A 26,778-nucleotide genomic window follows, 5' to 3' on the forward strand; every position below is an offset into this window, starting at 1 on the left:
GGTCACGATCTCGCGGTCCGTGAGTTCGAGCCCCGCGTCAGGCTCTGGGCTGATGGCTCGGAGCCTGGAGCCTGTTTCCGATTCTGTGTCTCCCTCTTTCTCTGCCCCTCGCCCGTTCATGCTCTGTCTCTCTCTGTCCCAAAAATAAATAAACGTTGGAAAAAAAAAAAAAAAGTCAGTCCCCATTCATAGTGGGTGTGATCTTGCAGAATCAATACTAAAAACTATGTCATCGAGTGTTCCTGATGCCAGACCTGGGATTTGTTAATGCAGCCTGAGGTCAGTGGTGTCCTCAGGGGCCTATGTTCTCCTGTGTCCTCGGTAAAGGACCCCTGGGACACTCAGACGGGTGATCACTGATCCCCGGTGAGGGTTGTTTTGATCGGATTTTGTGAGAAGTCAGTTCCAGGGTGTCCCGTACAACAAAAGCTAGTCATCGTCAGCACCACTGGGCATTCGGAACTCAGCTGGCCCAGAGAGAGGGATATTTCCAGCATGTATGTATGGGAGAGAGTTTTCCTGACGGGAAGTGCCCCATTGCCAGGGGTTGTATTGAGGTTAATTATCATCATGCGGTGTTAGTATTAAGTCTTTTATTTGAGGAGCAGAATTGCATCAGTCAGGGTCCCACAGGAAACAGATGGGGTGTTTAGAGCAAGGTATTGAAGGCACCATTAACAAGGGTACAGACAGGATCAGGGGAAACAGATAAGGGATGGTAAAGCACCCCAGAGTTTACAAAAGTGTGAGATAGCCCTAAGCCTGAGGGGACCAGGGATGGAGCACATACAGAACTTCTTCAGACGTAAGGAGGAAAGGGAAGATGTGGGGGAGGTAATGCCGGGAGCTGTGGCTGAAGGAGGGGGGCTGGACCTTTGATGTAAATCCAGGTCACTGCCACATCTGCCCAGCAGGGAGGGAGCCAGGTGACAAGCTCCCTCCTTGAGCTCTCTCATCTCCTGCGGATTCATCTGAAGCCAGCGGTCCTGGAAGCCCACTGATGCCTGCTCCATAAAGGTCATCTGCTCTCTGCTCTGGGGCATAGGGACAGAGTGGAGAATGGACCCGGAGGGCCAAGTGGGGAATTGTCCAGCCCAGTAGCACTCACACAGTCTATTTCCTATTTGAATCCTGCCTCACTTACACCCACAGGCAATCGGAAAAGGTGGCAGGGCAAGACTGACACTCTTGAAATACTGCAGACTCTAACACAGGCTTTCTGGACAGATGTTTCCTGACTGCAATAAAGCCAAAGAGCGTAACGCATCCACCTTCAGCTACTTACTGCCTTGGTCTCTGGTGAGACCAGGATGGCCCTCGCTTCTTAAAAGTGGCACTACATCACATGCCTCCATTTCCATCTTTTGCGGCTAGCTCAGATGATACTCAAGTACCACTTAAACCCATTTCCTTCTCTTACCCTTACTCTACTCTTTGCACGCTCAGCCCTCAGGGACCAAGAGGAGTTTCCAGTGTAGCATTAATGGGATTCTAATCACCGTGTCCAGTTACCACCAGTCTTTGACTATTGGTATCCATCAGGAAATTACTTTCGTAACAGCTTCACGTGGAGGCGCTCGGGCTCACTTGTCCATTAAGTAACTGATAAAATTTAATTGGTAAATTATGAAATATGGGACCGCTTTTAGAGTTTTGTGGCTGGAAATAGAGCTTGAATCTTCATGTTACAGTGTTGTCTGCCTTGCTTTGAGGGAAGCAACTGTTTCTTTATCTGGGCTTGGATGGTTTGGGGAAGCAAGGTTTTGAAATGCACGTTGTGCTGGAATTGGCACGTCTCTATTGATGAACTAACTCAGAGGATGGAGACAGTTGACTTTGGGGCCCAGTAACTCTTAGAATAAATGAGTGGATGGATGAATGGATAAAAGCTTTAAGGACTCTGAGGGCCAGATCTCCTTTCCTCTTTCCATTTTAGACTTGTTTGAAACAGATGAGGACACCTGAGATCGAAAGTTGGGCCGCACAGAGGATAGTCCCCCAAAGCCACCATGATGATATTAAGCTAGAAGGTGCTAATCTGGGTCCCCTTCGTGTGCTTTCTCAGCACAGTAATGACTCTTTTCTAACCCTGAGCCCCTTCCCCTCTTCTTATCCCCAATCTAGGTCTTTCTAGCTTAGCTCAGTGTCTCCCAGAAGCCTTCCCAGAGGAGATCCATAAATCTCCAAGCCCAGAGAACTTAACTGATATTTACTCAGTCCCTCCTTAGTACCAAGGACCCTGGGCATGCAAATATGAATATAGCCATGGTCTCTGCCTTGAGAAAGGAAAAAAGCCTTCATTTCTCCTTTGCCTAATTGTGTCCAGATCCATGACATCTTTTCCTGTCTTAAAACTAGCTTTTCACAGATCAAAGTCTTGCTTTGATCATTCGTTTTTAGATACATTACTCGGGTAGCATGGTGGTGAAGAATCCAGACGTCCTAGTCTGATGAATCTCGAGATCCAGTTCTCTCTTGGGACTTATTAGCCGTGTGCCTCTGAGCAAGTATCTCAAGCTTTCTGAGCCTCACTTGTTCTGTACAGTATGGCCTCTGGGAGTATGAAAGGAGATAATTTCTGTCCTGGCACATGGTAGGAGCTCAGTAAATAATAGTAGTGCCAGTAGCAGAGGCAGCCGAAGTTTTTCTAGAGTTGGAGGTTAAATGAGGTAATCCTGTTTGGTGTTGAGCACAAAGCCTGGCATTTACTCAGATCTTACACGTTAGTTGTTGTTCTTTACAGGGTTCTTGAGGGTTACATGAGGTAATCATAGAAAGTGCCTCAACCTTGCCTGGCTCGCAGTAAATGGTCAATAAAAGGCAGTTGGTTTTATCACTTCTGAAATAAGGGAGTTGGACTAGATTGATAACCTAGCTCCTGATTTTGGTCTCTGAGGGAAGAAAATGAGTCTTACAAGTTTTCAGATCTACTGTAGCCTTGGGCCTTGCCTGGATCATGCACTCAAATATTTTGTGATTGATTATATGTTTCTAACTCTGTTTTTCTAGAGGTGTTTCTAAGCAAATGCATGTTTCTGGAGTGTGAAAAAAATGTCTTACCAGCTAGCTTTGCTCATGTGTGCGCCCGTACATGTGCGTGCGCATGCGCGCGCACACACACACACACACACACACACACTGCTTTCCTTGACACATCTGTTTAGAAAACCTGGTGTGGCCATTGTGAGATGTGGGGAAAAAGCCCCAGAATCACCCCTGTGGCCATGGCGGCAGTCACAACAGGTCTCAGAACAGGGACCTTGGCCCATGGCCAGACACTTATCTGCGTGTCTGCGGGTTCTGATTCCGAACCCCGTCAGTCTGGCCAGAGACAGCACAGGCTGATGGAATGATAGGAAGCCAGAGCCTCCTCGTGGCCCTCTGACCCAGCACCCCACCCCGGGAACCCACAGAACAGCTATCCTTTTGCAAATCCATCCAGGTGACCCTGCCTCTCCCTCTTGGGAAATGAATGAAAGTAGAGTCATGGCCACCCAGAGTGATAGTGTAGCACTGGTTCAAAGGAATTGACTAAATAGAGGGCATAAACGTTTCCTAGTCTTGCTGTGAATATAGTTGGGGGGGGTGTTAATTTTGGTTTTGCGTCTCTCCCCAAACCCCCAAGGCCTTGGTAATCTTCTTTCACTTGTCTTTTCCTCCTCTGATTTATATCGATTCAAGGTGCATTGATCGAGCTGCTTCTCTGTATCTGGTATTTGTATCTAGACAAATACCTGAATCCAGGCCTGCGTCATCCCTTGTTGCGGCAACCTCCTTCCTAACCTTTCCACGCTGCCCGGCTCACCTCCCCTTCCCCAGCCCACCCTCCACACACTGAGCAGAATGCACTTTCTGCAGTGGAAATCTCACTGTATCTTCCCGTTAAAAATCGTAGGTGGCTACCTCCCACATGTAGGATAAAGTCCACTTTTTATACCTGCCATAAAGGACCCTTCATAGACCTGCTTTCTGCCAGCCCTCCAGCCTCATCCCCATCTACATTCATTTTTCCTGGGAATTACATTTCTTCTACTTCTCGACCCTTAGTGCAGGCAGCCCTTTTCTGGCCTTCTTTTGGCTCATCCGTCCCTTAGAATACGGATGAGGCAGAACCTCATTGGTGATGTTCCCCATGGGACGGGGTGGTTAGGGGGCTCAGTGCCCATTTCAGTCAGGGGACCCCCACTGGTCTCTTGAATTGCTTGCGTGTGCTGTAGTCCCCCTCATCTGCGGTTTCCCTTTTCGCGGTGCGGAAGCAGATGATCTTCAGATGGTCAGTAGCCTGATAATACGTCACGAGGCCGCACCATTCACCTCACTTCGTCTCATTATGTAGGCCTTTTATCATCTCACGTTGTCACAAGAAGAAGGGCAAGTAGGGAACGGTGAGATATTTTGAGAGAGAGACATCATTCACATAACTCTTATTACATATTGTTATAATTATTCTGTTTTATTATTAGTTATTGTTGTTAATTCCTCACTGTGCCTAATTTACAAATTAAACTTGATCGTAGGTATGTGTGTTTGTATAGGAAAAAACATAGTATACGTAGGTTTCGGTACTGTCCACACTTGCTGGCATCCAGTTGGGGTCTCAGAACGTATCACTCACGGATAAGGGGGGGACTACTGTACCTGCTAATGACGATGGTTTTGTTGTGTTATAAGTAAGCTTTTACAGACTGGTTTGTCTGACTGGGCTCTACATTTGGGTATTGCCTTTCCTGTCTGGGATGGTGTTTGGATTAGGAGGGGTAGGGGGGCATTCTTGTGTCTCAGATTTGAAGGGCCAAAGCTCGGAAATGTGAGGTGGGGTACCTGTGGAATCCTGTGATGCCAGCTGGGGATCTTGATTCTCTCCTAGGCACTAGGGAGTCATGGGGGACTGTAGAACAGGGCCTGTAGTGTTTTAGCAAGATGGATCTGTCATCTTTCTTGGTGTAGTCGGGAAATGGCAGAAAGAACAGCCAAGGATAGTCCTTCAATCTGCCCTCTGCAGGCCATGGCCTTGGTTCCTGCCTCAGGGGGACAGAGCAGTGGCTAAAGAGTGAAAGGAGCAGACCCACATTCCCACACCCAAGGCCTTGGCAGGGGAGAGTCTTTCCTCTTTCCCTCCCACTCGGTGTGTGTCTGTGTGTGGCTCTGTCCTCCCCTCTGTCAGCTCTCACTGTGTGATTGTCTTGCATGGAGATTATCTGTGTTTCTTGGCCAAAGTTTAAGGTCACTGGTGTCCCAGGCAGTTCCTGTTTCTTTTTGTATCCCCCTGAAATACAGTTACCCAGTGGGCCCAGGCGAGGGGACACCTGGCCTCCTGCCTCTTGCTCTAAGGCCAGGATTTATTATATCAAGTGGGGTGTTGCACATCAAGCCTGGGATGAGGGTGCCTGCAGCCTCCTGTCAGCCTCTGAGGACCAGCTGTGAGTTCAGATTGAGGTCCAGCTTCTTCCTCTGATGGTTGGTTTGCTCCTCAGGCTGTCTTTACCCTGTGTGAGGTCACAGTCAGTCGCCTGGGGTGCTGAGAGGCTGGGCAGAGAAAAAGCACACCAATGTTTAGATGTTATTTAAAATATCACTTTCTGGGATGCCTGGGTGGCTCAATCAGTTAAGTGTCTGACTTCGGCTCAGGCCATGATCTCGCAGTTCATGGGTTTGAGCCACACACCGGGCTGTGTGCTGACAGCTCAGAGCCTGGAGCCGGCTTCAAATTTTGTGTCTCCCACTCTCTCTGTCCCTCCCCTGCTTGAGTGTGCTGCCCCCCGCCCCAACAATAAATAAAATAAAATAAATTACCACTTTCTATTAGTAAAATGAGTTCTGTGGTAACGTATATTGCCAGATCTGTGGGGTGCGGGGAGAGGGAGATACCTTGGAATATGGCATTCTACCTAAATATTGACATTTGCCCAGACTTTGCTTACTAGGTTTAGGGGTATGGAGAGATTGGTTTGTGGCACATTGTGGGTAGTGTTTACCTCCAGCCATGCCTTTGGGGTTAGATTTGTATTTTCTGTTTATCTGTAGCACATTTTGGGGGGATCTCTTGTCTTTTAAGTTGTTGTTTTTCTTCTCCACTTTGAAGATGATGCAGAATATCCCCTGTGAATATTATTTGCTGACAAATAAGGATATTTGAGTACTAGATGTTTTTCATTAACCTTCTTGGCCTTGATTTAATTCACTTGAATCAAATCATCATCATTAAGTTCTGTTTATCAGGTGCCCCCATTCAGGTGGTCCTTGACGGGTCTTTGTAGACTCAGGTGTAACAGGCTGGAGGCCAGCCCAGAATGGGGTTATAATGCATGTCCCGTAGGAGCGGGAGGCGTTGTAACACAGAGAGTGGTAGGAAGTAAAGGTGATGCGGAATCAAGATGCACGTTTAAGAGCTCCCTTGCCTGACCTCAACTCCTTGCCCTGTGTGGAAGAGAATGGCTCTTACTGGTATTAGGATGGTACCATGGTGGCCCATTCATGGGGCCTGTTCCTTAATCCCTTTCACCCCTCAGTGGAGTAGGGGTGTGCAGAAACTGGGACAGCAGAGATCACACATCTCAAATTCCTACAGAGTGGCTTATTTGAAAAACTCACTTATTTGCCTTCTAGCCCTGGTTCTCAGTTTAAATATGGACAGAGGTGGACCCTCTGAGTCAGGATCTCTCTTTAGGTGCCCTGACACAGATAACTAGAGGAATCTGAAAGCTCCCTGTGTGAGTCAGCCGTCAGCCCCCTGATGGGCCTGGTGTATGGCCCTTGGAGATGGCTTCACTTCACTCCATCCCTGTGAACTCACAGTTCATTTTTCTAGTAAGCTCTAATCCACATGGCTGGCTCTTCAGACAAAACATGGGGATCAACATACTGCTGTTTTGAGTTGGATACTTTCCAGAAGGTAGAGACTAATTAAAGATGGTTGCAGGAGAGGGATCACTTTCTGCCTTCTCTTTCTTTCCTGAGTGTAAACAGATGAAGGCCAATACACCTGGGCCCCGCCTGGTCCAGCTACCCTGGGTTTTTGGAGCCCCTGAGTAATCCTTTCATTTCCTCAAGTACCAGGAAACGCCATAAGTTCCTCGAGGATGATTCTCTCTGGCACCCACTTATGATGATTGACGACGGTTAGCAACTTGCTGTCGCAGACAAATCTGTAACGATTCGAATTACCCCCTTTGTGCTTCCTGCTTTATGGAGCTAAAGCTTCTTTAAAAACCACAGCTGATCGACACTGTGGCACTGTGTGGTGGTCTTCTTCTGCAGTCTAGTCTAAAATGTTACCCAGTCTTTATTTATTAATGCTTCTTTATTTTTGAGAGAGAGTGAGTGGGGTAGGGGCAGAGAGAGAGGAAGAGATAGAGAATTGAGAGTAGGCTCTGCACTGTCATCATAGAGCCCAACATGGGGCTCGATCTCACAAACCGTGAGATCATGACCTGAACTGAAATCAAGAGTTGCACGCTTAACCAACTGAGCCACCCAGAGGCCCCTAAAATGTTACCCAGTCTTAACTTGCAACCTGAAATGCCACACTCCAAGACTTTTTCATTTTCCTATTTCGATTTTTAATTTATTTTTAATTATATATTTATTTACTGTTTATATTCTGTCTGAATAGGTGGCTTTTGGTCACATTGAGAAATATTTTGTTCAGACCAACAAAACGTGTGTTTTGGGACTATCCACAGTGCAACCAGCCATCTGAACTCCACCATGCAGTGCAAGAGAGATACATCCGAAGAGTATTGACATTCTAAATTATCTTATGTGAACACTTCTTTATTTTTCTTTAGTTTTTAGCTCCCACAAGGAATGGTTTATGAGTATGCTGTGCTGTCCAAATGGCGGGATAGCTATTGGGATGTGCAGTTGGGAGAGTGCAGTATATAATCAACTAGAATGCTAGAAATATTGGCCAAGGGGTCTTTTTTTTTGAGGGGGCAGATGAGGGGTGTATATACTAAGGCCTTGAGAGAAGAAATACATTCACATGTTACCTAAGGCTATCTGTAGGGCACCAGTAGATCAAGTTCAATCTATGTAAACCGATTGCATAAATATGTAGTCTTCCTGAAGTTGTCATTCAGTTGTGGATATAAAGGCAGTGGAGGAGAGCTGGCTTTAGGCTACCTCCTGTCTTTCAGTACATAATTAACTTCCCAAATTGGGGATGGATCACATGACAAATTCAATCTTCAGATGCATTTTTTTTTTTAAGCCCATCTTCAAAGATTTTTAAAACTCTGGAAGTGACCCTTTCTAAATCCCTGTTTATCCCAATATAAAATTGAGACCTTGGAACCGATGAGTATAACAAAGTGGGTAATAACAATTTGATCATGGCTGTTCTGATTATGGACTTTTCTCATAAATATGTATTGTCATTTTTAAGTCCAAAATAGAACAGTGTGATCGTCGCTGTTCGTGGTGAGTCTGTTCAACGTTGTGAACATGGGCTCGTGGAGAGTCCGTTGTGTGTGTGCTTGTGTAGCTTTGCTAAATTCTTATATCAAGGCAGTTTTTCAAGTGAGAAAACCAGGATGTCTAGGCGTTGCTGAAAAAATCACACAGAAAGGTACTGTCAGAACTCTGCCTCCTGGTTTCAGGCGCTCAGCCCTCCCAGCCAGCTTCTGGTCATCCAAAACGTAGAATTTCAGAACGCAGGAGTGAAAAGCATCTTTGTTTCAGCTGTATCTGCCTTTCATTGAGTGACAGAGGGGCTGCAAACCTGGTCCATTGAGTCCTGCTCATGTACTTGCAGGTGACCAGCCCGCCGCCCAGGGTTCTCCTGAAGCAGGAGCCCCAGGGAGCAAATGCTTGGGGCTAAAAGACTCTTTATTAAAAACAAAAAAATCTTCCCCACCAATTGGGCGTAACTTTCAAATGTTTTCCTGTCTGACTGAAATTTTCCTATGCACTGCCTCAGCAGAAAGATGCAAAATCAATTTTGGGAAATTCTGAGCTGAGACCGTTTGGCTTCCAGAGAGCAGAGGCTGAGCTGGGGGACAAGGACGTTTCACTTGGCCGCCCCCTGTGCTTCTTGGGCGCCATGCTGGCTGTCCCTCATGGGGTCAGGGTCCCCCATGTGCTTCTCTTTGTGTCCTGGGCCCTAGGAGGGGGTGGTGGTCGTGCGCGGGACAATGGCGGCTGGAGCAGAGCTGTTTCTGTGAAACAGGCCACATACCCTCTCCTGTCCTCGGTGGCTGGTCCTCCACCCCAGCCCCCTTCCAAGGGCCCACGCGTGCTTGTGACTGCCAAGAAATAAAGAGAACTGGCCAGATCTGAGGGTGAAATACTACCGAAAAAGAAAGCGATGAGGCTGCTTTCATTGCATTTCTTCTCTCTTATCTTTGGTGCCCAGATATCAGCTTGCATTGAAAAGACAACAGTTTGGGGCATTTGGGAACCCTGGTGTGGCCAGAGGCTGTGGCTGGCAGGCTGGTCTATGGTGGGTTGGCTCAAGAGGCCTTGCTTTTCCTCGCCCTGTCAGATACAGGTGATACCCAGGCCCTGTCTCCACAAGGTGGAGAAACAGTAATATGGTTCAGACTTGGGATGACCTCCCAGCAAGCTGTCAGCATGAGGCTGTGCTTTTGGGGGTTGATGATAAATGGAATCCTGAAATGATAGCCTTTTGGAGCGGAGGGTGGAGAGGATCTTTAAGGACATCCCTTCTGACCACCTTAGTTGGCTTTATCCTTTCCACCTTATCTGTAAAATGGGGATATTATTAGTACCTACCCTTAGGGTTGTTGTGAGCATTACATGAAATAATTTATGTCAAGCACTTGGAACTGTGCAAGGTGCAGACTAAGCACTTGATAACACTAACTGTCCTTTTTGTTGTTGTTGTTAATGGATGAGAAACCTGGGATCCAGAGAGGTAAAATACCTTGCCTGTGGTCACCCAGCTGCCCAGGAGCAGAACTGGGACTGGAATCCAAGCCCAGTGTGCTTTGCCAAAAGCAGCTATTTCACCGGCATCTTTGGTCTCATTGCAGCCAAGAGCTCAGATTCATGTGCCCCTAATAGAACACGGCATGCGGAATGATTTTAGTTTTGTTATGGCTACACAAGCATGCTCAACATCACTGTGTTTGTGCTTGATGCCCTGTTTTAGTTAAAAGTTCAGTGAAGCTGTGTGTGTGTGTGTGTGTGTGTGTGTGTGTGTGTGTGTGTGTTTGAGAGACAGAGAGGGAGAAAGGAGGGAACGAGGGAGATGTGGCTCCCCCTCCATAATTTAGTGTACCCCTTTAGTGTATTAGCACATTTTCACTTTTAACCTTTCACCCACTGAACCTGGCATTTAAAATGCTATTAAACTCAATAATGTTTCCTATAAACAGCCTTAAAGGGATGGGAGATAATTGGAATGACATTTTTAATAGGCTCCTGTTTCTCAGCCCTGTGTGCTCTGCAAACCCAGTGAGAACTTGCAGAGAGCAGCTTGTTAGCTGTTTTGTCCTTGCTCTGAGGTTGGCAGAGGGTTATGGGGTGAGGTTTTGGGGTGCCTTTTAAAGAACAAAGTGGCTTTTATGCTGGGGAAGTAGAATTGCTTTTTTCGAGTAGTCTTTTTTTTTTTTTTTTTTTTTTAATTAATGAACATGGTGAATGCAGGAGCCAGTCACTCCTTCCTCCTTCAGATGCCTTCAAGAAAGCACGGAGCAAATTTCTGGCCACCTTAGCCTATGAGAAGGACTTCCTGGACTGCATTTTTGTGGATCAGTCTCATTCCTCACTCTTCCTCTTTGCCTCCAGTAGATAATTTTTGTTCCTTTCCTGCTTCTGTTTTATGTCACCATTCTATTTTATGTGCCATATTGTGAATATCCTAAATGTTTTTGGGGAACACATTTAAAAAAAAATCACATTGAAGGGCACCTGCGTGGTTCAGTTAGTTGAGTGTCTGACTCTTGGTTTTAGCTCAGGCCATGATCTCGTGATTTGTGGGTTTGAGCCCCACATCGGGCTCTGTGCCGACAGTGCAGAGCCTGCTTAGGATTTGCTTTCTCTCCCTCTCTTTACTCCCCTCCCCCATCACCTCTTTCTCTCAAAATTAATAAATAAATAAACTTACAAAAATAAAAATCAGATTGAATGTGCCTTTTCTGCTTATACAATTGTGAGGTCTCAGGAGACCATTGTACCCCTCTGGGCCTCACGTTTATCTTCTTCATCCGTGAAACAGAGGTACTGATGTCACCTTACTGAGACAGACTAAAATGGGGGGGGGGGTAAGCATGGCCACCTATAGAGAAAGATGCAGGGCCTCGAATGGTTTCTGCTGCTATGACCCAGCGGTTAGGGATGGAAAAACACTGGAATTTGGTGTTTTTGCCTTAATCAGAGTCCCAGATCCTATTCTCTCAGAATCATGTCCAGAAAACCTCTGTTAAGCAACCATCTGTGGTTACTAACTATGGCTGCTTGCACCATTAGTTCATCAACTAGGTATGTATGAGATACCTACTACGTGCCTTGCACTGGGCTGGACCCCAGGCAGAGGGAGAGGACATGCAGATGATGGGCCGAGGGGCAGCCAGCTGAGCACAGCACTGGCTCCCCTACCTCATCACTGTATTCATTTAACAAGAGCTCCCTGAGTGCTGGCTGTGTCCTCGGCACCATTGGAGGTGATGGTTTGGAGATAATCGAGACGAGTAAGATCCACACTTTCCTGGAACTTGTATTCCAGTGAATGGAGAGTGTAAAAACAAGTAAAGATAAACCCTATAAAGCTATACACTTACAGTGGGTATACTTTATAGTGTGTAAATTATACCTCAAAGAGGTGTTACAAAAAATCTTGGCCCTCATGGAGTTGGCAGTCAGGTTTGTCCCAACAGTTGATCCTTGTCCTTCACACATCTTGTGCGTGCCGATGCTCCTCCTCGCTAAAATTTATTTGTGACTCTGAACATCAACACTGGGCAATTGTGTGGTCATTTGTGAACATACACACAGCAATGGAAAATTTGAGTCACCCAATGAGCACATTCCCAGCTGACATCAAACAAGACCATGCTTTGCCTTCTAGTTTCAGCTCTCTGTTGTAAGCAAATGTCTTTTTTGTGGTCTATCCAGTGCCACATTTTTTTTTTTCACTTTTGTGCTTTTTGTTGGTGATTTTGCTGTTTAAAATGGCCCTCACCCCTGGTGCTGAAGTGCCATCTGTCGTTCCTAAGCATGAGAAGGCCCTGATATGCCTCACAGAGGATGTACGTGTGTTAGATAAGCTTCTTCAGGCATGAATGATAGTGCTGTTGGCCATGAGTTTAGTGTTCATGCTTTAGCAATATATTATAAATACAGCATCCTTACACAAAAACACACATAGTGATTGGTTGATGGAAACATTGTGACCAGACTGTTGGTACCTAACTCTATTTCTCCTGGGAGCAGTGGTCCAGTGTTTGCTAACTCAGTGTCCGCAGTGACTTCATTGAACAGAACTACCATGAATAACAAGAATTGGCTGTATATTCAGGACCAGGGAAAGAATATATATATGTACAGCCCATATAGCAAATGTCTGTCTTCTTCAAAGAAAAAAAAAAAGTGAGATGATTCTTCAGTAGCTGGAGTAGTGGACTCTATACATTTATATCTCCTGTCAGAGCTCATTTTATTCTGCTGAGCTTTTTGGTGTCGAATATCATTTGACCTTGTGGGAAATATCAGTGAAAAACACTAGAATGTATAAGGAAATTTTTATTAAATAGCCAGTTATTTATATGTTGACATTAGTAAAGAAAAGTTGACCTGCACATTCTCCATGTAACTAACCATACTTCAGATACTTTGATGCAGATTTGTATCTTGGTCCATATGATACTGAGCTTAAGATGTGATTTAAACATTATTTATAAGCTGTAGCTCTTTTTAAATTTTTTCATTCTTTCATCCCTTGCGTCAAGTTATATAAACACAATTCAAGTTGTAATGTCAAAATAAAAGGTAATAAATTCCAAATAAGATACATGCAGAGGAAAAGCTCTCACAGAATTGGCATCGAACATACAGAGGGAGACATGAATATGGGCTGCAGAAGGTAGGAAAGCAAAGAACACAGAGAGGGTGGTAGGTTTTTACTTTACATATTTCTGAATTGGTCCCTTTTTTTTTTTTTTTAAAGTTTATTTGTTTTGAGAGAGATAGAGATCAGGGGAGGGGCAGAAAGAGAGGGAGAGAGAATCCCAAGCAGGCCCCATACTGCCAGCGTGGAGCCCCACGCAGGGCTTGAGCCCACAGATCGTGAGATTGTGACCTGAGCTGAAATCAAGAGTCGGATGCTTAACTGACTGTGCTACCTAGGTGCCCCTGAATTGTTCAGCTTTTTAAAGTACGTACGTTTCTTTAGAAGTTAAAATAAAAATGTACTTAAGACATAAATTAATTAAATTCTGTGAAGGGCACAGGAAAAGTTCCTAGATAGAGAGCCTGACAGCCTTGCTTAGACAAGGTGGTGAAGGCGAGTCTCTGCGTGAGTGGCCTTGCAGACTTGGCTGCACGTGGGAGCGCTCTGGGGAGCTTAGCGACATGCTGATGCCACGAAGGATGAGGTTTAATGGACTGGGGGCGGCCCAGGCATAGACATTTTAAAAGCTTACCTAGGAATTCAAATGTGTGAGCTAGAGTTGAACACCAGTACTCGATACATGGAACTATAATGTGTCTTCGGAATGGACTCTGGCCAACTTAAGGAAGCTCTCTGGGGGTTCATGCAGTTGATGAGGGTCTGGGGCACTCCAGGGCAGGGCGGTGGGAGCTGCAGAGGAAGAATCTGGTTAGGCACCCGGCACTGACCAGCAATTCCTACATTCCTGCCCAAGTTTCTGAGTCCAGGAGAAGGTATCTGATTGGCTGGTCTTCTGTCCAGGGGAGAGGGCCTGGCCTTGTCATCCCTCCAGGAGGAAGGTGGTCATCAGGGTAATCCCCAAACATGCATGTGTGCGTGTACACACATAAAACACACACAGCTGGGGAGAGGTGATGCCCTCAGGGAGCAGGGAGTGGATCCTGGTCAGCCAAAACCTCATGGAGGTCCACTCCACTCCATGAAGTTAAGAGATGGATGTGTTTCCTGGATGAAACTGAATGGAGATTTGTGCCTAGAACATATGTAGTTTGGTTTTGTGCCTGTCTGCCTGCCTTTCTCCTCTGTCTTCCCTTCTGCTTCCTCTGGCTTCCTCATCTTCCCTTGGGGGGATTTCAGCCTGAGAAGACAAAGCTTACTCGCAAAAGAAGTCATGGCGGACAGTATAGAGTCAGGCAGTTGGGTCACGGATGACCAGTGTGAGTAGGGTCAGGTACACGACCAACACGTCATACACCGACGCCTGAGCCCTACTAATAACTCTCATCGCCACATCCCTAACAGCTGCCTGCAGTGAGACACCACCGTGGCTGGAGTGGTGTGGGGCTTCATGACATCATGCGTTCAGCTGGTGTAGCAGCCAGATGGTGTCAAGGAAAAGCTGTGGGTGACAGAGAGGTGACAGAGGACCACCAACGTGACAGCACTGGGGCAGCTCCTGCTAAAGAGTGGGAACAGAACAGTTGAGTGAAGCAGGCCAGCGCAGACTCAGCTTTTGATTTTCCATCATGTCCAGTGAGCAGTTACTGAGGCCTTCCTTGTGCATCTGGGTTAGTCCCTATGTACAGGGAGTGGCACCTGACAGGTAAAGGCATAGACAGAAAAGGTGGTATGCTGGGGGGCACAGCGGAAGAAAGCATTCCACTCTGAGCAGCTGGGGGGGGGGCTTGGTGGAGAGCTATAGTTGAGCTGGACTATGATGGATAAATGAGATTCTGATCAATAGAATTTGGGGAGGGGGGATGTAACAGAAGTAGGATACAAAATGAGAGGGGCTAAAACCCCCAAAAGGAAAAGTAATGGGTACCACATTTTGGCTAAACCAGTGTCCCTCTGTTCTAAAGAAATACAGGCAATTGGGGGCACCTGGGTGGCTCAGTCACTTGAGCTTCTGATTTAGGCTCAGGTCACGATCTCACAGTTTGTGAGTTTGAGCCCCGCGTCTAGCTCTGGGCTGTCAGCCAGCAGCCTGCTTCGGGTCCTCAGTCCCCTCCTCTCTCTGCCCCTCCCCTGCCCATGCTCTCTCTCTCTCAAAAATAAATAATGAAAACATTTTTTACAAAAAAAATATAGGCCATTGGACTAGAAGGGACGTTGGGAACATCCTGAAAAAGGTTTTGTGGACCACAGTAATAAGATAGATTTGGGGATGGAGGTGGGGGAAGACCTGTGGATTTGGATAGGGCTTTGTGTTTTCCAGAGCGCCTTCTTATCCCTAGTCTCACTTGACTTTTTCCCTGTGAGCATGACAGAACATGTCCAAGACAACAGCACAAATACATGAGAAGGCTTGTGCATCGCTGTGTGCAAAGAGCAAATGACACCCCACTGCAGAGGAGTGGGTCTCGGTGATGGGGAGAGTGGCCACGGACAGTCACCTCCCTCTGGGTGTGTTGGGAGTCCACCCGGGGAGGGTCTTGGTTCCACGCTACTTTCTGCCATGCCCAGTGTGTTTCCCCCACACCCATGGTGCAGCCTTCAAACCTTTCTATTTAGAGGAGAACCAGCAAGTCTTTATTGCTGAGGCGTATCCAGGGCCCCCCTCCTCACCTGGCCTCCTCCCCTGCTCCACAACAGTGTGGATGGTACTTCTGAGCCCCAGCTGCACATCAGAAACATCTGGGGAGCCTTCAACCACACCCACAGTTGGGCCAGCGCTACCCAGATATTACAAGCTGGGATATTACAAATGTCCCTGATTTTTGTGGACAGGGAAACTGAGGCTCGGGTGTAAGGTTACACCTAGCGAATGGCCGAGGCAGCATTTGAACCCAGGTAGTTATCCTTGAAGTCCAAGCTTTGAATCCCCACATTTTGTCATCTCTTCTCTGCAGGCTGAATTGCCAGGGTACTGATTTGGTTATTAATAACCAGGTGACAACAATAGATTTTTCACAACACAAGATTTTATTTAAAGGCAGCTTTCAAAATAAACAAGCCAGCAGTGGGGGGCATTATGTCTTGTCCCGTGTCCCGCAACACACTGGATGTGAAATTAGCAGCTGGAGTTCTCTGTTTCTGAAGCTCAGGTGTAGACTTTTGGGGCTGCTGTCCAGTGTGCCGTTAGCCTGTGCGCTGGGGGGAACCCCAGCTAGGTCTGAAGCTTCTTGAAGTCCGTGTCCTCATTTCCTGTTAGTTTCTGCAATCCAAAACGCCGGGTACCTAGAATGAACTTAATACATACTTGAATGAATGGCAGGCAGATTTGTACAGCCCTCGGCTGCCAAGCACAGCTTGTTTCGTTTCCACCCTCAGTGGGTCCAAGTCTAGATACTGTGCAGGGCCCCACGCTGTTTTGTTGGGTTTTAGTGCAGGTATTGGGAGGCTTGTCATTAAAGGTAAATGGAGAAACAAACAGTGCAAACTCCTCCTTAGGTGAAACCCTTCATTGGACAGGTCTGTGGGTCCGAGATGCAAAAGGGGTGGGCCCTGGGGGCTGGTAGCAGGATCCACTTGTTTCTTTTGATGTGACCAAGAAACTAAATTGGAACATTTTCCCTTTATTTTACAGGTCACCGCCAAGACTGCCTTCCTATTTATTTTACCTCAGTATAACGTTAGCGTGCCTACAGCAGGTAAGGAAAGCACTAGTCTCTGTCTCTCCCTGGCCCTGTTAACTCTGAAGGACTTGGACTTTTCAGATGTTGAAGCTCAGCATCCACCATTGTAGGACCGTTAAGATGCAGCTGCAGGCCACGCACAGCCCTTGCCCTGTGGCTCTGCAATCTTGGGGTTCTCAGGTCCCCCACCACCAGGAAGCAGGCATTGCACCTCCCTTTCAGTTGCAAAGCCCTGGGTGTCCTCTCGGTGAAGAAAGGGGAAATTTTTGTTTGCTGAACCTACTTCTTTCTTCAGTAATACAGAGGTGAATTGACTTGACTTTAAGGTGAGATTCTCTTCTTTGCCTAGCTGAAGGACTCTGGGGGCAAATCCCTTAACCCGTGGCATACAGAGGATATAGTTTCTGTAGCCAGACTCTGGGGAAATCATGCTTTGGGGGCAGCCAAATCAATTCCTTCACCTGAGGATCAAAGTGAGAGACACTAGCAGGAGAGCAGGAAAACCCAATGCTGGTGAAGGAAGAGATAGGAAACACCGTGGCCAGCACTGGCAGTCAGGAGACACGGCAAACGCTCGCTGGTCCCAAAGCACACCCCAGCCCTGGTGGGCACACTGGATTGTCTTGCTCAGTGCCACGTGGTCCAAGGTCAGGTTCCGCCTTCTCTACTCCTGTCCCTCACGCTTTTTTTTTTTTTTTAATTGAAGTATAGTTGAGACACCATGTTACACTACCTACTCCTGTCTCTTGAAAGTCCTAATAACTAACACACCGCTAGATCCAGTGGTACTTACCATTTACTAATTTAAATTTTTTTAGCTTTTTTTCTGTTTTTAAAAACGTTGTGCTAAATTTAACATAACATACAATTTACCATCTTAACCCTGTTTAAGCGTACAGTTCAGGGGCACTAAGCACATTCACACTGTTGTGCAACCATCACCACCACCCATCTTGCAAAACTGAAACTCTGTACCCATTAAACAGTAACTCCACACTTCACCCCCCACCCCTTCCCTCCAACCCCTGGCAACTCCCATGCTACTTCCTGTCTCTGTGAAGTTGACTATCCTAGGTACCTTATGTAGGTGGAATCATATAGTTTTTGTCTTTTTGTGACTGGTTAAAATTCCTTGTATGGAAACATATTTTCAAAATGACTCCCAGAGGAAATTTATAAAATGCGGATAAACACAGGAAGGTAAAAATCACCTTGGAAAGCAGCACAGGGCTCGATCCCATGACCCTGGGATCATGACCTGAGCCAAAATCAAAAGTCGGACGCTCAATCAACTAAGCCCCACCTAGGCGCCCTCGCAGATTATTCTTAGTAGGGATTACCACAAATTATCCATTCAACCCCGTATGATTGAATATTTAAGCTTCCAGTTTCTGTTGTAAACAGAGCTACAGTAAACATTCTTGGGACTAAATTTTTACATGCATTTGTGATTATCTTCTCAGGATGAATTCCTATTACTGGAATTTCTGGGTCAAGTGCTATGTACATTTTAAAGGTTGTAGGTTGTGTATTTGCATTGCCAAAATGCCCTCGGTCATCTAATTCTAATGACCCATAAGTCCTATTTTTTGTTTTTTGTTTTTTTCCAAATATAAAATGGACAGCCTTTTTCTTTTTTGTTAATGTTAGAATGCCAATTTATTAATTTATAAAGAGAGATCCAGCTATCAAATGTTGTGTTGGTATTTTCATCACATTTCTCCCTGAAGTCCATTTATATGGGCTGCCAGATCACAACCCAACACTGCTTTATTAATTTACCATGAGAAAGTATTGTCCTGGGGACTACAACAGCTGATGTGCATGTGACCAGGGTATGCTTTTATTATAGAAAAGACCTCGGAGATATTGCGGGTTCAGTTCCAGACCACTGTCATAAAATGAGTATCGCAGTAAAGCAAATCAGATGAATTTTTTGGTTTCCTGGTGCATATAATCGCTGTGTTTCCACTATACTGTAGTCTGTTAAGTGTGCAGTAGCATTATGTCTGAAAAGCAGCGTACCTACCTCAAGTAAAAAATAGTGTATTGCTGCAAAATGCTAACCATCATCTGAGCTTTCAGCGACTTACAATCACCGATCATGGATGACAGTAGCAAACATAATAATGAAAACCTTTGAAGTATTTTGAGAATTGCCAAAATGTGACACACAAACCAGTGAACAAATGCTGTTGGAAAAATGGTGCCAGTTCACTTGCTGGACCCAGGACTTCCATAAGCCTTCAATTTGTAAAAAATGCAGTGTCTGCAAAGTGCAATAAAATGAGATGCCTGTGTTTATAAAGCTAGAGCATGATCAGAGGGTTGATTTTTGAGTTTGAAACTTTCCCAGAGAAATTAGCAGACAAGTAATATCCTAAAAGAATCCATCTCCAGCTGGGATGAGAAAGTAGACCGCATGCTCCAGGGCTGAACTTGGAGCCTCTGAGCATACAGAACTTCCCGGCAGGATTTGGAAGTATGCCGCTATTGATCATAGCATGCTCTCATTCATTCGTTTTAAATAATTAATTAATTGATCAATCCCCACAAATGTTTGTGTGCCTCCTGAGCTCCAAGCCCTGGGTGGTAAGGAGTTTCTAAAACATGTCTGATTTCTTTCTTTCTTTTAAGAAATGGCTATTTTAAATTTTTATTAAGAAACAGTCTGGGAGGGGTACGACTTCTTTATAGATGAACATAGAGGTAAGAATTACATCTGAGTTCTTAGAAACTATGAACAAGCAAGAAGACAGTGAAGTGAAATAAAGGTTGTAGTTTTTACTTTTATTTTTAATTTTTCAATTTTTTTATTTGAGTATAGTTGACACACAATGTTACGTTAGTTTCAGGTGTACAACTTTGTGATTCCACAAGTTTATATATTATGCTATGTCCATCACAAGTGTAGCTATCATCTGTCACCGTACAACGTTATTACAGTACCATTGACTGACTGTATTTTCTGTGCTGTACCTTTTACTCCTGTGACTTATTCATTAAATAACTGGAAGCCTTTATCTCCCCCTTCCCTTCACCCATTCTGCCCATACTCTTCCCTTCTCCACTCTGGTAACCATCATATGAAATTTGTCTCTCTCTGACTTACTTCACTTTGCATAGTACCCTCTAGGTCCGTCCTTATTGTCATAAATGGCAAGATCTCATCCTTTTTAAAAAAAAAAAAAAGTTTATTTTGAGAGTGAGCGAGCACAAGCAGGGGAGGGGCAGAGAGAGAGGAAGAGAGAGAATCCCAAGCAGCCTCCATGCTCAGTGCGGAGCCTGATGCGAGGCTTGATCCCACAACTGTGAGATCATGACCCGAGCCAACATCAAGAGTTGGACACTCGACTGACTTAGCCACCCAGGCACCCCTGAGATCTCATCCTTTTTTTTTTTTTTTTTTTTTATGGCTGTGTAATATTCTGTTCTCTCTGTATATTGGTTATATACATATACATATGTTTATATATGACATCTTCCTTGTCTGTTCATCTATTGATGACCACTTTGGTTGCTCCCATGTTTTGGCTATTGTACATAATGCTGTAATAAACATAGGGATGCATATATCTTTTTGAATGAGTGTTTTCACTTTCTTTGGGCAAATATCGAGTAGAATTATTGGACCATATAGTATTTCTATTTTTAATTTTTTGAGGAACCTCCATGCTGTTTTCCACAGTGGTTGCATCAATTTACATTCCCACCAATAAGGCACAAGTGTTCCCTTATTCACCATATTCTCACCAACACTTGGTATTGTTTTGTCTGATTCTAGCCATTCTGACAAGTGTGAGGTATTCTCTCATTGTTTTGATTTGCATTTCTCTGATAATTAGTGATGTTGACCTACTTTTTACATGTCTGGTGTGCATCTGTCTATATTCTTTGAAAACATGTCTATTCAGGTTCTCTACCGATTTTTAATTGGATTATTTGTTTTTTTGGCATGGAGGTGTAGGAGTTCTTTATATATTTTGGATATTAATCCCTTACAAGATTTATTACTCGCAAATACCTTTCCCCATTCTGTAGGTTGCCTTTTCATTTTGTTGACTGTTTCCTTTGGTGTGCAGAAGCTTTTTATTTTGGTATAGTCCCAATAGTTTGCTTTTGCTTTTGTTTGCCTTGCCTTAGGAGACATATCTAGAAAAATACTGCTATAGCTGATGGCGGAGAAATTACTGCCTGTGTTCTCTTCTAAGATTTTTATGGCTTTGGGTGTCACCTTTAAGTCTTTAATCCATTTTAAGTTTATTTTTGTGTGTGGTGTAAGAAAGTGGTCCAATTTCATTCTTTTGCATGTAGCTGTCCAGTCTTCCCAGCACCATTTATTGAAGAGACTGTCTTTCCCCCAATTGTATATTCTTGCCTCCTTTGTCATAGATGAATTGGCCATGTAAGTGTGGGTTTATTTCTGGGTTCTCTATTCTGTTCCATTGACCTTTTTGTCTATTTTTGTTCTCAAAACATGTCTGATTTCTGACTCATGGAGCTCACCATTTATTAGGGAGGGATAGATAATAAACAAGTAAACAATAAAAAATTATGGTTGTGGTAGGGGTGGTGAAGGGAATAGACAGGCTTATGTGATAAAGAAAAATGAAAAGGTAAGGACAGAAGATGCTGCTGAGAAGCTGATGTTAGAGCCGAGTAGGTGTGGCCAGTTGTGTTGGGACACAGGGAGAGGGTCCAGGCAGAAGAAAGAACATTCCATGCATAGGGATTAGCATGTGCAGAGGCCTCAAGTGAGAAACAAATATCTTGGCCCATTCTGGTGACTGAGCGAAGGCCAGCGTGGCAGGAGCCAGCTGGGTTTGGCATTTTTCTTGGGTGCGGTTATTGAATTCTGCTCCTGGCCTGCCCCTCCGGGCCACAGCGAGGCCTGGGTAAAGGTGAGGGTCCATTAGAATCCATTCTGAATTGAGGAGGTTTCAGTTACTTTGGAAAGAGAGGATAAAGTATTGTTAGATAGTGTATCTTTTGTTTAAATCTTGCCATTTGGGGTTATACGAAATATGACAAGCAAATAATCAAGAGAGGCAATGAAATCAGAATAGCCTGCTTAATTTTGCATTGGCCTCCTTAGTCACCAGCTCGGTGTGGTCATGTTTGGTTTGTAAGTACAGGAGGAAAGCAGACTTCTCATGGGAAAACAGCGGTTCACAATAACGGGTCTGTTGAGGTTGCAAGGTTTAGAACCCCCCTCCCAAATGTCTTTAAGACTGAGGGTGCTTGGGAACGTATCCTTTTTGTGTAACCTGGGTAAGGGTTTCTTATTTCTAAGGTTTCTTCTTTAAATCGTGTGTAAGTTGCTCAATTCGACATTTAAGTTTGAATTTTAGTAGGGCAGTGGCTGTGTTCACACAAAGCAGCCTACTATTTCTGAATCCCAGTGTCTTCCCTCAGCTGAAGTTTTCAGGTTTGACAGAAAATAGCTAATGGTAATGTTGATGGGTTTCTCGTCTCTGTCCTCTCTTCCCTTCCTCCCAGCTGCCAGCATCTGCTCATGGGGCTGAGGTCACAAAAGTGCCACAAACTGAGTGGCTTAACAACAGAAATTTATTGTCTCACAGTTCTGGAGGCAAGAAGTCCAAGATCAAGGCATCAGGAGGGCCATGCTCCCTCTGCAGGCTCTGGGGCAAGGTCTGCTCCAGCCCTCGGTCCTGAAGCTCGTGGCATCAGAACACCAGTCTTCATGTGGCATTTGCTCTGCGTGCATGTCAGTCTCTGCATCCGCATTTCCCCCTTTTATAAGGACATCAGTCATATTAGATTAAGGGCATTCTACTCCACTATGACCTCATCTTAACTAATTGCAGCTGCTACTGATTCTATTTCCAAATAAGGTCACATTCTGAAGTGCTGGGGTTAGGACTTCCAACATAGGAGTTTGCGGGGATGCAATTCAACTAATAATACCAGCCCTCCATGTATGATTTTGTCACATTGTAATGAGCTGGTTGAGAAGATTAAGCCGTGTTCAGAGAGATGAACTAAAGAGGAGATGGGCATTCTTGTTGCCGTAGTAAGTTGTGCATCCTGGTGAAACGCCTGCCATGCTGGCTTCCTTGTGTTTTTCTTTAACGTCGACAGCAGTGAAGCAGAGAGTGCCCCTTGTTACCAAATCCCTACTGTCCTTATTCCCATTTTGCTACCCTGTTAGGGTTGCCAGACTTAGCAAACAAAAATCCAGGACTGCCAGTTAAATTTGAGTTTCAGATAAACAGTGAATACTTTCTTTTTCAGTATGAGTATATCCCAGATTGTGTATGGGACATAATTATACTAGAAAATTATTCTTTATCTGTCTGAAATTTAAGTTGAACTGGTCGTCTTGTATTTTATCTGGCAACTACGTGCCAGTGCCTTGTGGCAAGGAAGAAGATGTCTGGTTTCTGGTCGTACCATTAGACACTGAGTCTTCTTTCTCATTAAAATACCACAGAGCGTAACGTTGTGGCCAGAAATATACAGAACATAAAGGCTCAGGAAAAGATGTTTGATTCTTTACGCAGACCCAAGGCCTGCTGGCTTTCCGTCTGATCTAGAACAGGTGACCCCAAATGGGCTGAGCATTTACAAGGTTGTTTTGGGCTTTGCCACTGATTTGCTGAATGACCCAAGGCCTGCTGGCTTTCCGTCTGATCTAGAACAGGTGACCCCAAATGGGCTGAGCATTTATAAGGTTGTCTTGGGTTGTGCCACTGAACTGCTGAATTATCTTGGGCGGATCACATTTGTAACATTTGTTGTCTCCATCCTTCATCTGCAAAATTGAGAGCTATGGTCATGCTCTCAATCTCAAGTGTTTCCTGAATACAGGAAGCCCTGAGAGTCCTCTTAAGTGCTTGCCACTCAAATGATCCACGGACCCACACCGTTCACATCACTTGAGAACTTGTTAGACATGCAGGCTCCCCGGGCCCTGCCACACACCTGCATCAGATCTTGCTTTTTAAGGAGATCCACAGGTGATTCCTGTGAACACTAAAAGCGCTGTTCTCATTGCCCTGCGTAAAAAGCACCAGGCAGACTTTCAAACGACCCTTTGCTTCCATCCTTGAAGGTAAGACAGGGAAACTTGCTAAATCCTGTGAATCATTTGCATTTTTCTGTTCTCTTCCAATTTCGGTTTTTCTAGAACTCTTTGGTCTGAGGAGTGGAGGGGGGTGAACAGTATCATGGGCTGGATTTGGTTTCAAGTTGGGCTGTAGCTCCCTGAGAAGTCATGGCCATGTTTGGGGCGCCCCCTGCGTGGGCAGGGGTCGTGGTAGCTCTGACGTTCCTGAGCCTGTTGCTGTGCCCCTAGGACTAAATCGCCGAGGGTGAGGGCTTCTTTGAGAGAAAGGTTTGTTTTGTGGTCCTCAAAGGTGACAAGGACACATCCCTGGCTTTCTTGTCCTAGCTGCTTTATTGCCACCAGTTGCTGTGCAGCTTTTTGCAGGGAGAGATGCAAAGGCCAGGGACCTCCCATAAGATAGCCTGGCCGTGTTCTCCTAACCCCTGGTGGGATGAGACACTCTGCCCCATCAAAACAACCTCAGACAGACGGTTTGCAAGCTTCATTCAGCTGAAGGTCTTTGTCCAGGGCTCGGAGTGGGGTTTGTTCCCTGGGCTGCCTGGCAGGAATTAGTCTTGTCTTCTGCTTGTTCCATGGACTTGAAACTGGCATCACATATCAGACTGAGTGCCTCTTTGTAAGATAATCTTGTGGGGGACAAAAGGGAAGAGATGGGTGGGAAGCAGTGGCTCTGGGCAGAGAAAGCTGCCCAACGTAGCTGGAGGGTACTGGAGGCTCGCCTGGCCTGGCCCCATCCTTTTCCTGCTGAGGCACACAGACATTCCCAGGGGCACACCAAGGCTGGGCTGCTCACACCCCATGCAGCACTGGGGCCCAGACAAGCCAGAGGAAGGCTGGGTTTACCAAATGGGGCAGCTGAGAGAGAGCAAACCCAACCAGGGAGGCACAGACCTAGCTCTGTCCTGGCCCCATGGTCCAAGCAGCTGCCAAGGTTCCCTTTGGCCCTGAGGTCTTGTCTGTATGAATAAGAGAAAATAAATCACAGCCCCCAGTGTCCCTGGCCTTATTGGTCAGCCATTTGAAAGACAGTGAGGGGCCTCTGACCCAGGACTGATAGCCAGCCCCAAACCTGTTTTTTGTTTTTGTTTTTTTTTTTCCCCAGTGAACTGAAACACGTTAAACTTGCTGCCTCACTCTGTTTGGTCTGTTCAAACAGAATAGCATAGAAGGTGGTCTCTAAACAAGAGAAACTTATTTCTCCCAAGTCTGGAGCCTAGAAGCCTGAGATCTGAGTGCCAGCATGTTCGGGTGAGGGCCCTCTTCCAGTCACAAACGTCTTGTTGTGTCCTGATAGGGGGTGGGGGGCAGGGAGCTATGTAAGTTCCCTTCTAAGGCCCCAGTCCCATACATGAAGGCTTCACCTCATTCCCTAATAATAAGCAACTCCCAAAGGCCCCCACCTGTAACACCTTCATCTTGGCGTTAGGACCCCAACGTGTGAATTTGGGGCTGATCCATTCAGAACAGGACAGGTATTATCTCAGCATAACAGTTGTGTAGAAAAGTGGACACACCGTAAGTGGTCAGCTCAGTGAATTTTCACAAAGTGAAAACAGCATCTCAGAGGTGACCCCCTTCCAGCCTAGACTTGATTTAATCCAATTCCCTGCCACAGCCCAGAGGATTCCTCCCCTTCCGGGTACGGTTCCAGAGGTTTAAGTAAGTGGAGCCCGAGTTGCTGTGGCTAATTGTTCACCAGCCGGAAGCCTGGCAATGGCGTCTTTGACCTGCAGCCTCCCGCTGTCTTTTCTCCCATCCTCCTAGTTTCTTCTCCTCGTGAGTTGTCTTGTTCTTTCCCTTCCCTCCAACACACCCTCTGATCCAGACCCTGCCCCGCGTTTTCACTTCTACACATTCCTGGCCTTCCCAATCAAATCCCTCCTTCTGTCTAGCTAGGATAATTGTTTTCTTATTCAGTTCTTACTGAAATAATTTTTGTTCCTAATTTAACAATGAGCTTGTTGACATTGTTATTTTTTACCCAGAGGGAGAAAAAAGCAGTGATTTTAGATTTTTCTTTTTTCTTTTTCTTTCTTTCTTTTTTTTTTTTTTTTTTTTTGCATGGGATCCTTGTGGAGTTATTTTTCCTTTATGGCTCTCAATGAAGTTTTCTCTTGAAGTTCATGCTTTCCCTCCCTGTAGGCATTCTCCACGTGCTGCATTGTTGTCTGCCCAGGTGAGTTGTGTATAGAAGCCTCATGTGTGTAAACTGCAGTGTGTAAACTGCTGAGTGTGTGCTTGGCACCTAGGACTTACTATTTTATTTCTTTCCTGAAGGCCCGGGGAGGGTTATAGCTTTATTAAAAAAAAAAAAAAAATGATACATCAAGAAAACGAGTCACAAGTTAGGCCCTTTATTTCCAAAGTCTCTTTAATGCTTCTCTCTTTTTGCTGCATCTTTTTACATCATGAAAGTATCCTTTCCTTATCTTTCTATCTTACTAGAAAATTGTTGAAAATCTATCTCAAGCCATATAAGATGGGGATAAAATGGTAACCTTGAAGATCCTTGGCCAGATCTTTAATTTTGTGGGCAGGGGCGGGGTTGGGGTCTATGTGAGGAAGGATTGTATAAGGGTATGTATTTCTCTAGTGCTGCCATGGCAAAATACTACAGACCAAGTAGCTTAAGGAACAGAAATTTATTGTCTCACAGCTCCGGAGGCTAGAAGTTCCAAAATCAAAGTGTCGGCAGGTTGGCTTGCTTGAGGGCTCTGAGCCACGATCTGTTCCAGGCCTCTGTCCTTGGCGTGTAGACGGCTATCCTCTTTGTGTGTGTCTCTGTGTCCAGATCCCCCCTGCCCCTTTTTTTAAGATTTTTTTTTTTAACGTTTATTTATTTTTGAGAGTGAGACAAAGTGCACAAGCAGGGGAGGGACGGAGAGAGAGGGAGATAAAGGACCAAAGTAGGGTTTGTGCTGATGGCAGAGAGCCCAGTGCAGGGCTCAAACTTGGAAATTGCGAGATCATGACCTGAGCCGAAGTTGGATGCTTAACCAACTGAGCCACCCAGGTGCCTCCGGATTTCCCCTTTTTGT

General features: G+C 45.4%; 1 protein-coding gene across 1 annotated transcript in view; it reads left to right on the forward strand.

The window, feature by feature from the left end:
- TRAM2 (translocation associated membrane protein 2) overlaps positions 1–26,778 on the forward strand; it is an 81,374-nt gene that overhangs the window by 25,134 nt on the left and 29,462 nt on the right. The window contains exon 2 of the mRNA XM_047102429.1: positions 16,602–16,665. Within this exon, the coding sequence (XP_046958385.1) occupies positions 16,602–16,665 (64 nt within the window). The remainder of the gene's footprint in view (positions 1–16,601; positions 16,666–26,778) is intronic.

The sequence above is a fragment of the Lynx rufus genome, unplaced genomic scaffold, assembly GCF_022079265.1.
Source record: "Lynx rufus isolate CCGP_SWC_20201006 ecotype Redwood Valley unplaced genomic scaffold, mLynRuf1.p SCAF_6, whole genome shotgun sequence".
In the NCBI taxonomy this organism is placed as follows: Eukaryota; Metazoa; Chordata; class Mammalia; order Carnivora; family Felidae; genus Lynx; species Lynx rufus.